The sequence below is a fragment of the Galleria mellonella genome, unplaced genomic scaffold (genome assembly GCF_026898425.1).
Source record: "Galleria mellonella isolate WM207_F2 unplaced genomic scaffold, CSIRO_AGI_GalMel_v1 utg132, whole genome shotgun sequence".
NCBI lineage: Eukaryota > Metazoa > Arthropoda > Insecta > Lepidoptera > Pyralidae > Galleria > Galleria mellonella.
This window is the reverse complement of record NW_026441989.1, coordinates 224,388-237,325: the sequence shown is the minus strand read 5'-3', so window position 1 is coordinate 237,325 and position 12,938 is coordinate 224,388. Positions and strand designations below refer to the sequence as shown.

Below are 12,938 nucleotides of genomic sequence, written 5' to 3'. Positions count from 1 at the left end.
ATATATATATATATATATATATATATATATAAATATATCATATATAACATTCTATGGGGGAGGCTTATGTCAAGCAGTGAACGGATAATGGCTGTAATGATGATATTTGATGATGATTAGTTAAGCCTTTAAGGCACTGAGAACTAACATACAATCTCACTTTTACATATAATTACTGTTTGTTTTATTTCGATATTAGTCGTATGTGTAAATAACAATCATATTTTCAACCGATTACAAAAAGGATGTTTTCAATTCGATTGTATATATATGTATATATATATATATATATATATATATATATATATATATATACATATATATATATATTAACTTTTCGCCTTTTATTTCGTACGTATAGATTTTAAAGGTAGAAAAACTAATAAAAAGAGACCACTCCTAGATGGTATATCAAGATATAACCCATATCAGATATCAAATTAGAATTTCCGAAACAAATATATGAAAGCCGCATCCAATTTGGTGTAGTAGTCTTTGAGTGATACCGGAGTAAACATGCAGAGCGACAGAGAGGGAGGGAGAGAGAGAGACAGACAGACAAAACACCTTTCATTTAAATTTTTCTTAAATATCAACCACGTACAGATATCGTGTAGTAAAATTTTTATTAAATTAGTAAGCGCGTATATAACATTTATGACGTGTTGTTGAGATATCATATTTTATAAGGTAGTTTAGTAATAAATTTTATTAGGGTAGTTTAATATACATTGTTGCCAGCTGGGAAAAATATTCTGTTATTCGAAAAGTATATTCGGGTTTGGGCAGTAGTTGCCAAGCTTGGCAAGCGGATTGCCACGACGGGAACACACCCACGAGAATGGATGGGGTGGCCTATTCTACATCGGTATGAAAGTACTATAATATACAAATATTTTGTACATTCATTATAAACTTCAAATACCATCAAATAATAACATTCAATACTGGGGGGATGGGATGTAATGGGGAGGTTAGTACCCGTTACTATCAATATACCCAACCAGTTCGACCTTCACGCGGCTCCCCCTGGAAATCATCGTGACTAATTTATCGTGGAATTTGTAAATATTATTCCTACTCCAAAAACGTTTACAGACCATAAAAGAGAAATTATAAAAGCTTAATAAATAGCTAACAGAGCCATTATTTGTTCACAATGTTCTAAAGGGCTAAACGGGGTTAACCATATTGAGAGATATGCTAATCTTCTTTGTATCGTTCCAATTTTAGTATATGTACTGCCGAACCAGTATTATTGAGAGATATTGATGTATAGTAATACATCTGAGAGTTTAATTGAAATTTGTTACATACATAGGACGTATTGTATACTAATACATATGTTAGCTTAACACGACACATATTACAGGATCATATCTCCTCCTGTTAAGCATTAGTTGATCTATATAAACTGAGATGTAGTTACAATGAACGATAACTATAAATATATATTAATACTATATCATTAATTTATTTTTAATATTTATAATTTAGAAAACAAGTGGGTAGACAATTTGTACCAATATAAAAAAATAGTGTATCAACTCCTTAGTCTATCGATTTTTAATTTGTATGTCTTGATTTGTTACTTTATATTATTACTTATAAATCAGTGTTATTTAAATTATAATTATTTTATCTTAACCTCGATATTTAAAAACATAGGAGAACTGTAATTAGTTTAGGGATGTTGACCTAATATTTTAAAATTTGTCACCATTTTTTATCAGTCAATCTGTCGTGGCCTCTTGAGACGAGGGAAAGAGCCGTGGCTAATTATTCAGACAATAATTATAAAACTTGTGAGTATATTGTATAATTATAAAATTTGATTCAATCGAAAATTTTCTATTTCTCCGCATTTCCATCTCTAACTTGTACATAGAACACTTTTATTCGAATTAGAGGGACAATATTGTGGGCTATAGTTAGCATGTACCCGTAAATATTGTCATTCTATACCAAACTAAAATATTGTCTTGCAAATTATTGTAAAGACATTTGAATAAGGAATTTGTATATTTCATCTGAAAAGAATAGAAAAAGGTCCAAGCGATGAGGTCACATGAATAAAGTAGGACGAATTCATTCGGATACAAAAATCACAATGTCGCCGAAAATGCCACAATGGGTATAAATGAGTCACAGGCGTCGACTATTCGCCCCCTAGTCCCTGTGAATCGATTCAAAGCGATCGACAAAAGAATGCCATTGTTTATCTATATATCAACAAAGCCTTCATCTCGCCTCGTCGGCGTAATGTTGGCTTTTCTCGTTTCCGGCTACCGTTGTAATCTGAGGATTACTTAGTATGTACACAGTAACAGTATATTTACGTAATTAACATTCTACACGTATTTGTTCTTTGGTTAATTGTTGTTAATTCAAAGGTGTGTAAATATTAGGCTAATGTTATTTATTGTTTAATGGGTTGATTTACTCACATAATCACTATTCGATCAGACTAAAATCAACATTAATATGTTTCTTTTTTCAATATGTTTAGTATCATGAGTCCAGTAAGACATTACGTTCAGCTTGCTGCAGCATTGACACTTGTCGTTGCTGCTATTTATTTAATAAAAAAAAATGTTGCATAAAATTACATATATATGCATTAAATAAAGTTCACGGATAATTAGTTATAATATTATCGTTAGTCTTTGTATCGTAATGCAGTGCTGTCGTGACAACTTTGAAATTGGCAACAAAAGTGAGGTGATTCCTAATTCGACTTGTTTTTGGTGTAGGTATTTATTTTTTTAAACGATGTCATTTCCAAATTTAATGATTTTTTGTAATCAATAAATTGCAATTCTTGAGTTAATTTTATGTTATCATTATTCGGATTAAATTAGTTGTTCTTAAAATAAAATATTACATGTTTTTTTTCCACATAAATTTTTCAACAACACTTTTCAGAGATTTTTAGAGGATTGTCCTGTTGTTATTACTAATTAGTAGACTAAAATATAATTATAGAAGTTTATTAAAATCAATAAACATTTTAGTGTTTAAAAATTAAAGTAATAAAAGAAGTGCTTCATTAATTCATTAAAATGCAGCAGAAAAAATGTTAAAAGCTATTTGAGACCCAGCAAAGTACCTACCGTTACTTAGCGTATTTCTTTTGTTTTTTTAAATATAATTTCTGTTAATAACATAAAGAGAAATAAATTAAAAAAAATCCATAACAAAAAATAAAAGTATTACCGTTAAAATAAAAAAAAGAGCTTAAAAGAGTGTAATGTAATGCTTTCACTAGATTATCTGCTCAACCCTTATAAAGCCGGGCGATTTCTTATCTGGGACACGACAGCAATCAGTATACAAGTCGTGCTTATTTACTGTAAAGGGTTAAGTTGATCATTAACCCGAGGGCAGTAGTTTCGTACACAATGAAAGAAACTATAATAATTCTTTTTTATTATATTATTGCCGTGTGGTCCCGATAATGAATGGGCCACCTCCTCCTTTCTTGTGCGTGTCGTAAAAGGCGACTAAGGGAACATAATGGTAGAGATATAGACAGCATAGACTCTGTTCTGCGGTGAAGCAGCTGTGCTTCTTTTGGAGTTTTTTTATGCAACTTAGAATAGCAAACAAACTAACGGCCTACTTAAAAGTGGTAACTGTCGCCTATAGACGTGAACGGTACCATGGTCATAACAGAGTATACTGTTTCGCCCATGATACTCTCCATGCGTTGCCATTCCTGAGGACTCAGGTGTTATTTCTCTGTACCCTGTAAATTTACTGTATTTTAGTTTTGGCATGGCTGTATTTTAGTTTAAAAGATCGGATATAACAGTGAAATTACAGGGTACGGAGGCATAATACTTGGGAATGGTAATATATGAACATGAGCATGACAGTATATTCTGTGATGCCTATGTTGCTGTCTATATCTATAGGTGACCGTTACCCATTTTAAATAAGTGGACAGTTCGCTTGTTTGCAATTCTAAGTTGCATAAATAAAAAATGCTGACCGTAAATAACAAATTTGACCTAAAACGTGTGGATCGTGATCTCTGACGTATTTTATTTGAAAAAAAAAAATCTCAAACGACGTTATTGGATTTTTCGCTACACATAAGGTTCTATTTCAGAATCCTTTGTGTCTCTTTGTTTATAGCGGGAACTCTGGATTCCAAATGCGTCCACACCGTAAAAATATTATTTTGCTATGTTATTGTACTATCTACCTACTATTAAATTTAAAATTGATTTCGGGTATTCCAGCTTGCACACACTATATTCAGCAAAATTACTTGTGAACTTTGTAAATTACCTTAAAATAGTCATTAGGTCGGTAAATCGTGCAGGTTAATATAGACTCTGAAACTATTATAATTAAAGTTAAAATTCTAGTGAAGTCATAAAGACTTCCGAATTCATAAGCCGGTTGCTATAAAGCCAAAATCGTAGAACAAATAATAATTTCTGCTTTGTCAGCTGAGCTCACTTACATAAATTCTGAGGCCCCTGTACCCCTCATTCCGATTAACTTCACCCTGCACTAGGGGCGGGTAATATATAGCAGTATCTATATATTTATTTACAATATGTATATATTAATGCAATAACGGACATATGAAATATCGGTTTATGATTCTTATTTAAGAGTTGCGCTCTTGTCAGTGGAGCTCTTGCCACTCACTACGACAACTATATTTCGGCGAGTTTCTGATACGATACGACGCCAACTTTTTCCAGGATCTGATCAATGTAACTGTGCCTTGGTATGGTTATGTGCTGCTCGGTATGTAACGCTTATTTCTTCAATCTTGCCTTCTGAATATCGATTATAAATTTTTTTTTATACCAGTTAGAATGGCAAACAAGCTGACAGCTCACCTGATGGAAGGTAATAACCGTCGCCTATAGACATGAGCAGTACCATGGACACACATACTGTTTCGCCCATGATACCCCCCATACTTTGCCATTCCTGAGGACTCAGGTGTTAAACGCCATATCCCACCCTTCAAACCGAAACACAGCTATGCAAACACAACTGCTTCACAATAGAATCACGAATGGGACAGAGGTACCCAAGCAATCGACTTTTGTACAAAGTCTCCCTCTGATAAAATATATTGTGTAATATCGAAATGCAAAACCCGATCGAAATGAATATAGATTCGATTGGTATGGGTGATATCGAAATAGATGTTGCCTTTTTAACCATTAATATCTATAAAAACCTAATATATAGATATCGAAGTGATACCGATTTTACCCACGCCTACTTTGTACCGGTCTGATTGCTGAGCGCTCTTCAACGCTGTGTTATTTGTTCAGCTTATAAACGCTTCCACAAATGCTTACTAAATTTAAATACTGTTCCATTCATTCATGTGTAGGTAGGTTCGTTAAGCCGAATATTTTGTATAAAATACTGAAATTTCGTTTTTGGACGACTGGTAAGTATTTTGTTCAATAGATTGAGTAGGGGTGGAGGGTATTATTGTATTTTTGTAGTATGAGTTGTATGTATGAGAGTTTACTACTGTTATCTTTTGGAGGAAACAATAAAGAGTATCTATCTATTCATCTATCTATCTATTGTTAGTAATGAGGAGCAATGACCTAATAATTAGCAATGTTCTCAAAAGTATTTATACAATATAGGGATTTAACGCGATTACAAATTTTTGCAGGTAAATAGTACCTACATACCTGCTTCTATATTGCTAAAGTTTGAATATGTGTTAATAACGTGAAAGTTTAAATTTAACTACTTATTTATTCAAATAATTTTTAAGTAATTTTAATAAAAAAGTAGCATCGAAAATAATTTTAGGTCAGAGTATAATCTTATACCTAATGTACTCGTATAGGGAGGAAGATAGTAATGGAGACATAAAATCTACTTTCAAGCAATCTCCATTATCCTTTACAGGTAATTCGCTAGCGCAAACTGATAGTGCAAGTTCTATTCTATTTTGATCCAATAAAAAATAGATTGAACATTATTTATTTGTTTAACTCATTATTGCACCAGAAAAATAAAAATTTACAATGACAATTGAATAATTCAAGTAAAATACAGTTACATTAATACAGATTAAAATATATACACAAAGATTCAAAAGGCGGTCTTATCGTTGGGCAATCTCTTACAGACAATCTTTAAAACAATTGAATGAATGATTTAATTGTGATTAAATCATATCTAAGGAGTAATATTTTTTTTTAACAATTTGTCTTATTATAAGGGTTTTTCTTCTAATTCATATGGGAACAGAAAAAATCTGGTTCCGGTCAGTACAGTCTTGTAAATGATTATTTATAGGTATCGATCTACCTACTAAAGCCGTCACTTAATTGTTAAATTAATTTAGTTAATTTTTGTCTGACATCAAAATATTATTCTACATCATTAACTTTTTCTCTTCTTAGATATAATTTCAGAATTTTACAGAATTGAATATAAGCAAGATTTTGAGTGACACAAATGCATACCTCTTCATTTTCATTTCGGAGGAAAAAAATAAACATGAAATTACGTAGCGTAGATAAAACGAAATGTTTCCAACTCAGCTATGCGTGTGGTACAATAGAATATTATATGAAAGTTGTAAAAATTATGTGGAAAATACCTTGTGCCCACAGGAAAATAAAATAATAAATAGGTGACATTTTGTACAAACTTTATCAGAAACCAAATTTTAATAAAGTTTTTCTCTAGTGCAGATTAATTAAGGATGATCGTGGTCTCCAATTAGATATATTTTGGGTACACAAAAACGAATTACATTAACTGAATTTTAATGAAAATTATTTGATTTTTAATTAAAAGTAAGAAATTTGTCTGTCTTTTACCACCTTAATTACGTACGGTTAAGCCATTAAGGTGGCAAAAGTAACAACATAACAAACTCACTTTCAAGTCTATACAATTTGTAAAGAATGTATCTCAAAATTTGTCAACAGTTAGGATATGATTGAGAAAGCAATAAGGATTCCTTATTTACTTATTTAACTCCTTATTGCACCAAAAATATAAACTGTTATTTAAAAAATTGAAGTGAAATACAATAGCATAAAGTACAGATTAAATTTATTCGTATTTTACGTCTTGATTAAAAGAAGCATTTAATTTCGTGGAATAATAATATCATCACTGGTATTAGTTAGTGTAAAAAAGTGCCTAATATCTGAGTTATATATAGTCATAAAATTTTTAATTCGTTGTCCTTGAGTGGCAACTATCTTTGGAGTTAACAATTTGAAGTGTGATATCGTTAGCAAACAAGAATTGATAAATGAAACCGCTGTAGTATAAAGCAGCTGTTTATAGTTATTTTAATCGTTATATTTACGAGTAAATTTATTATGTAAATGGCTTTATCCTGCGGATTTGACCATGTGTTTTAATAGGTAAAGGACAATGCAATATATATATATATATATATATATATATATATATATATATATATATATATATATATATATATATATATATATATATATATATATATGTATATATTTATATATGTTTATAATATTATTCGCTATGATATTTATTATTATATATTATATTATCTATTTATATTATAAGTAAATTTAAATTTATGTGTAATGTATATTCGCCACTACTGTTCTCAAACGGTTTCTGTTTTTATCTAATAGTCATTTGGTAGAGTGCCATATGGCAATAAGTCCGATATTTGTACAAATTTTATTGTGCAATAAAGAATAAATAAATAAATATCCGTTGTTATGTTACAATAACCGCTTCATGTATGTAAGGCTTAAGCTGACCTTTCATAAGGGCTGTTTCCGAAGCTCCACCATCTTTGTCTTGTCCGGAGAGAAGTCTCATTCTTCTGATTTTAGTCCAGAAATCAATGGAACAAATATAGCAAACTAAATCTCTTTGTCGGCAAATCTTATTTATATATAAGTGAAAGTAGGTTAAATTTTATCAGACATGTGACTGATAAGTGATGGAAAATATAAAGAAGTTTAACTTTTAAGATCCATGAATTTAATGTGATCATTATCGCATTGTATCTAGCAATCTAGCAATATTGCACCAAAGCCTAACTGCGATTGCTAATACGTCTGCCAAGCATGGCAACTAACATAGGTTTATGTTAAGCAGTGGACAGTTAAAGGCTGATATGATGATGATGATTATTGCATTGTAGGTATCTACCGTAACTTGTGGGATAGGTAAAGAGAATAAAGTGCCAATGAACAGTGACATCCCTAAATATACCTCTAATTTTATATAATTAAAGCGTCATACATATATATGCACAAAGTAAATGTCATAAATAAGATAAATAAAACAATAAAAATGATTTTTCTCCTAAAAGTATAAAAAATATAGGATCAATAATAATAATAAAAACTTAAGATAATGTTATTAATTAGAAATATGAACTAAATGATATACGATGAATAATAATATATAAAAAAAATATTACTCTATGAAAGCGTGTGATATTTCATGACCAGACAACAAGTGACAAAATTTTTTGTTAGATACTTGGATTTATGTTCTCGATAGATTGGACCAAAATCTTGTAACTATGTAATTTCAAACCTTAATATCTCAGCATTGTCCTGCAGGGTGACGTTTAATGTAATCGATTTAGAATCATATCGAATAGATGTCAATTGGCTATTACCTTATATTTCACGTCTAATTGATGCGATTTTGATTCGATCCCGATTCGTTTGAAATAAAAGTTTTTAATGAGATAATGAAAATGCGACAATTATTACCCACCTGCACTGTCTTTATACGCTGGCGGGGTATCATTGAATGATTATAAGTGAGGATAAAGTCAGGTTAGTTAACCTATCCTGATAAGGTTACCAGGAATCAAACATGATAGTAATTTAATCTAAGAGATATAAGAGAGACAACGTAGAGCTTGATATGACAAATTGACCTCTACGTGGTATATTATCACACATATACACGTACAACACACATTGGGTACATTGCTAGCAATTGGACCACTAGTCCCAGTTTAATAATTCCCTTCTCTGTCAAAAGTTTCCTCGTTGTTTCCACAAACATGTCATGTCTGAGCGAGGCGGTGTAGTGTTCAAATATGAATTATTTCACCTACCTTTGTTGGGTACTGGCAAATATTCTTGGAGCAATTTTTTCTCTGTCTTCATACTAAACTGTATTACAACTTAAGGGGCACTAAACGTTGTATTCTAGATTAGCTGTTACGCTCGTTTGAAAAGTGCGAAATTCAGCGGCAGTAAAAGTGATATTATCAGTTATAATAAGCCGTGTACTTGAGATATCGTACAAACGACATGCGGAATGTATTTATCTAAAAACTGAGTTCAACTGTTTAAATAATTATATTTGTTTATTAAACATTATTTATATCAAAACCATCCTATCGCATACAAGTTTAATCGAACTGCTATTTTGAGAGCTATTTCAATATTTATATGTCGTAAGTTTGTTTGGTCAATATATTTTCTTATAGTGTATATATATATATATATATATATATATATATATATATATATATATATATATATATATATATATATATATATATATATATATATACATATATCTATTCAGTATCCAATAATCATTCATTTCGTATTGGTGCAATAAATTGTTAAATAAATAAAATAAACAAATATTATGTTCGTATGTTTCTTTATTCTCTAATACAAGAAATGGTAAAGTGGATTTTTAATAAACGGAGTGTCGTTGGAATGGTCTTGACGGCCATTGACATTTTTTCCTTTGGATCATATTCGAACTAGAAATTGTTGCTTGCGACTTGGCCAAGTAACCTTTTTTATAACAGAACAATAAGATTTATATTCCTTTTATTCTTTATATATTTAATATGATATTTGTTTTTGACGTAGATTGAGGATAATACGGTTACCTTTTTACATTTATTGACATTACTTTTCTGCAGGCTTTTCTATAACTACATAATATAAGTATATCTATTTTTTTTATTAAATGAGAACCTTTTAGCCTCAACAAAATCATTAGAAGTGACATGTTTAATTACGCAAAAAAAAAAAATATATATATAGAAACATTTTTCCTGTATAAAATTGATACGTGTATTATATTATTTTTGCAATTATGACATTTATCACCGGATCGTTTGTGGATAATTATAATTAATTAAGTATAATCATTCTCATTATTTATGGTCGATACAGTATACCTTTCTCTTTCATTGATCCATATATGGGTTTACACTTCTTTTATGAATATCGTCTTTTACATAATGTGTGTGTGTATATTGTATGAATTTTGTAGATATTTATAATATTATTCGGTAAGGGAAGGCGAGGGATGGGCAGCAGCCTCCTTTTTAAACATCTCTAAAATCTGATTGAAGTTGCCAATCCGTTTGCCAAGCGTGGCAACTATTGGCAAAAGATCCCAAGGGAGGAGGCTTATTTTCAGCAGTGGACAGTTAATGGCTGGTATGATGATGATAATGATTATTTGGTATGATATTTATTATTGTCAATTCATATTAATAGGTTTTTTTTTTGTGTAATGAATGTTCGCCACTACTACCCTCTTAAATGCTTTCTGTTTTTATCTAATAATAGCTTGTAGAGAATGCCAATCGCGATTTGTACATATTTCTATTGTACAATAAAGAATAAATAAATCATCCATCTCTTCTTGGCTCGTCACTTTTTTTACATCCCTCCATGATTAAAAAAGTTCTTTAAGACATCGCATTTATTCATTCATATGACATACTAAGATAATCGGATGCTATCACAATATAATTATGATTAGTAAGTATAATTAAATTCGATAAGAATTTATTAATCAAGTCGTTTTTGCGTAATTAAGTAACAAATTTTAAGTTATTTCCAACTCTATGCTAAATAAACACATAATGTAAGTGAATTTCAAGACCGTATCTCATTTAGTTTGGAACTTAGAAGCCTTTGAGAAACGTATAGCATTGCTACAACAATAGAGTTAAGATCCTTATAGCAAGATACCTTTTGATTATATATGTATATATACTTGTGTTATGTCGATAGATTAATGATACTAAGTATATTGTGTGTTTAGATTCATTAGTTCATTTATCTATTTAAGCTTAATGCCTGCATATATAGATTTTACTTATTAAAAATAAATAAATAAATTACTAATTACAAATAAAATTATTTAGTCGTTTGAATTTCTGTTTTTCATGCAACTTAGAATAACATATATGCTGACGGAAAATAGCAATCGTCACCTAAATACAGGTAAATCAACCCAATTATTTTTATAAATAAAATAAAATGTGTACAAGACTTTTATTAATAAAATAGTAACTTCCCAGTCAGGCGATACTTGTCTATGGCATTCAATTGTCTTTTTTTATTTGTAACTTTAAGACTTTCTAGTCAGTATCAATAAATTTTAAAAAATTACATGGTGGTAATTCAATAGATCGATCTTCCTCTCTATCAAGTATTGATTCTCGATTTTCAAATTCATATTTGGATTGTTAAAAAATGATTATCACTTACTTTGTACTTCGGAGGGCACTTGAAAGTCTTCGTACGGCACCTTAGTTTTTTATTTACGACGAAGGAGGCGGGATACTCTTGATATCAGGTGGTGCTATCTTCAGACGAGTGGTATAATATAATAAAATAAATGTTGAGGAAAAATATGGCGACGTATCGCGTACCCAATAGGGCGATCATGTCATGTAACATGTTAGATGATGAACGATAAATCACTCTAGCATGGCTACCAATAGCCGTGTTGACTGCATCCGATAACGCGATCCAGGTCATAGGTACTTATTATAATGATAGTGGTATATTAAATGTAAACAAAGTGACAAGAATGCGATACTGCGAATATTCACCGTAGGTATGTGTATAAGGAAATTACCTGTTGATACACATTAATTGATAATAATCTTTTGTTTTTAGTTTTAAACTGGAATTTTTGTTGTTTGTTTGGTTTCATAGATGTAGTTTTTTATAGATAAAGATGGAATGAAGTACTTGCCAACGCTGGTGATGTACAATGGTGAGTAATGAAAAGGGGTATAGAGCGGAGTGAAAACACCATAGTCCTCAAGAATGGCAATGTATGAGAGGTAAATAAGTCTATGGTACTGTTTTTGTCTATAGGCGACAAACAATTAACTTAGTTGTGGGCATTTTATGTTATAATACGAGTAGCATGCACGAAAAGAAAAAATATCAGTTTTTTTATATAGGTATTTTTCTAATTATATACGTTTTTTCTCTTTTTTATGCATATTTATTTGTACTTTTTGGTGTTTTTATTAATTAGGTTGTCGGTATGTTTGTTACACTAAATCGCATTAAAATAATCCAAGAAAAACCTTTGTTATTTTTGGCCTATTTAACATTAAAGTAAACTATTTTTTTTTCAGAAAAAAGTCGTTCAGCAATGGCGAAGATATCGTGTAACATAAATGTAAGAAAATACAGTTGAAGTATGATATTTTCTTCTCTTTTGTAAACAGGGCGTTTTTTCAGAGTTCCATCAAGTTTATTTGTTTACACAGCTGTAGCGGATAAAAAATATGACTATACTAAAAATGATGTAGTCAGAGATACCCAAGTATTTGTCGACTGTTCTCGAGAATATTAGAAAGCAACTTGGAGCTTTTTTTAATGGATGATAATGGAATGATAACCCCGCCTGCGCTATTGGTACATATTTAGTCAGTTATATGGTACATTTGATTATTTAATAAGTGATAAATTTTTATATTAATTCTCAAGGCAAATCCGTGGAATACAGTTAGTTTATAAGTTCAGAGATATCAGAAATATATAGGTTTAGTTAGTGACGTTTCAGAATCGAGCCCATTGTCAGAAGAAATTCCTGTTAACAGCAGCGCAACATACTTGGAATACAAATGAATCTCCAGCAAATTGATTTATATTTCTTCCCACTGC

General features: G+C 30.4%; 1 protein-coding gene across 2 annotated transcripts in view; it reads right to left on the bottom strand.

Moving 5' to 3' along the window:
* Positions 1 to 12,938, bottom strand: part of LOC113518458 (solute carrier family 12 member 6) — a 174,331-nt gene that overhangs the window by 117,988 nt on the left and 43,405 nt on the right. The window contains exon 1 of one of the 2 annotated variants that reach the window (XM_031913107.2): positions 7,776 to 8,012. The exons of the other annotated variant lie outside the window; for it this stretch is intronic. Within the exon in view, the coding sequence (XP_031768967.1) occupies positions 7,776 to 7,836 (61 nt within the window). The 5' untranslated portion in view covers positions 7,837 to 8,012. Of the gene's footprint in view, positions 1 to 7,775; positions 8,013 to 12,938 lie in introns of those variants that run through there. 2 annotated transcript variants of the gene reach the window in all.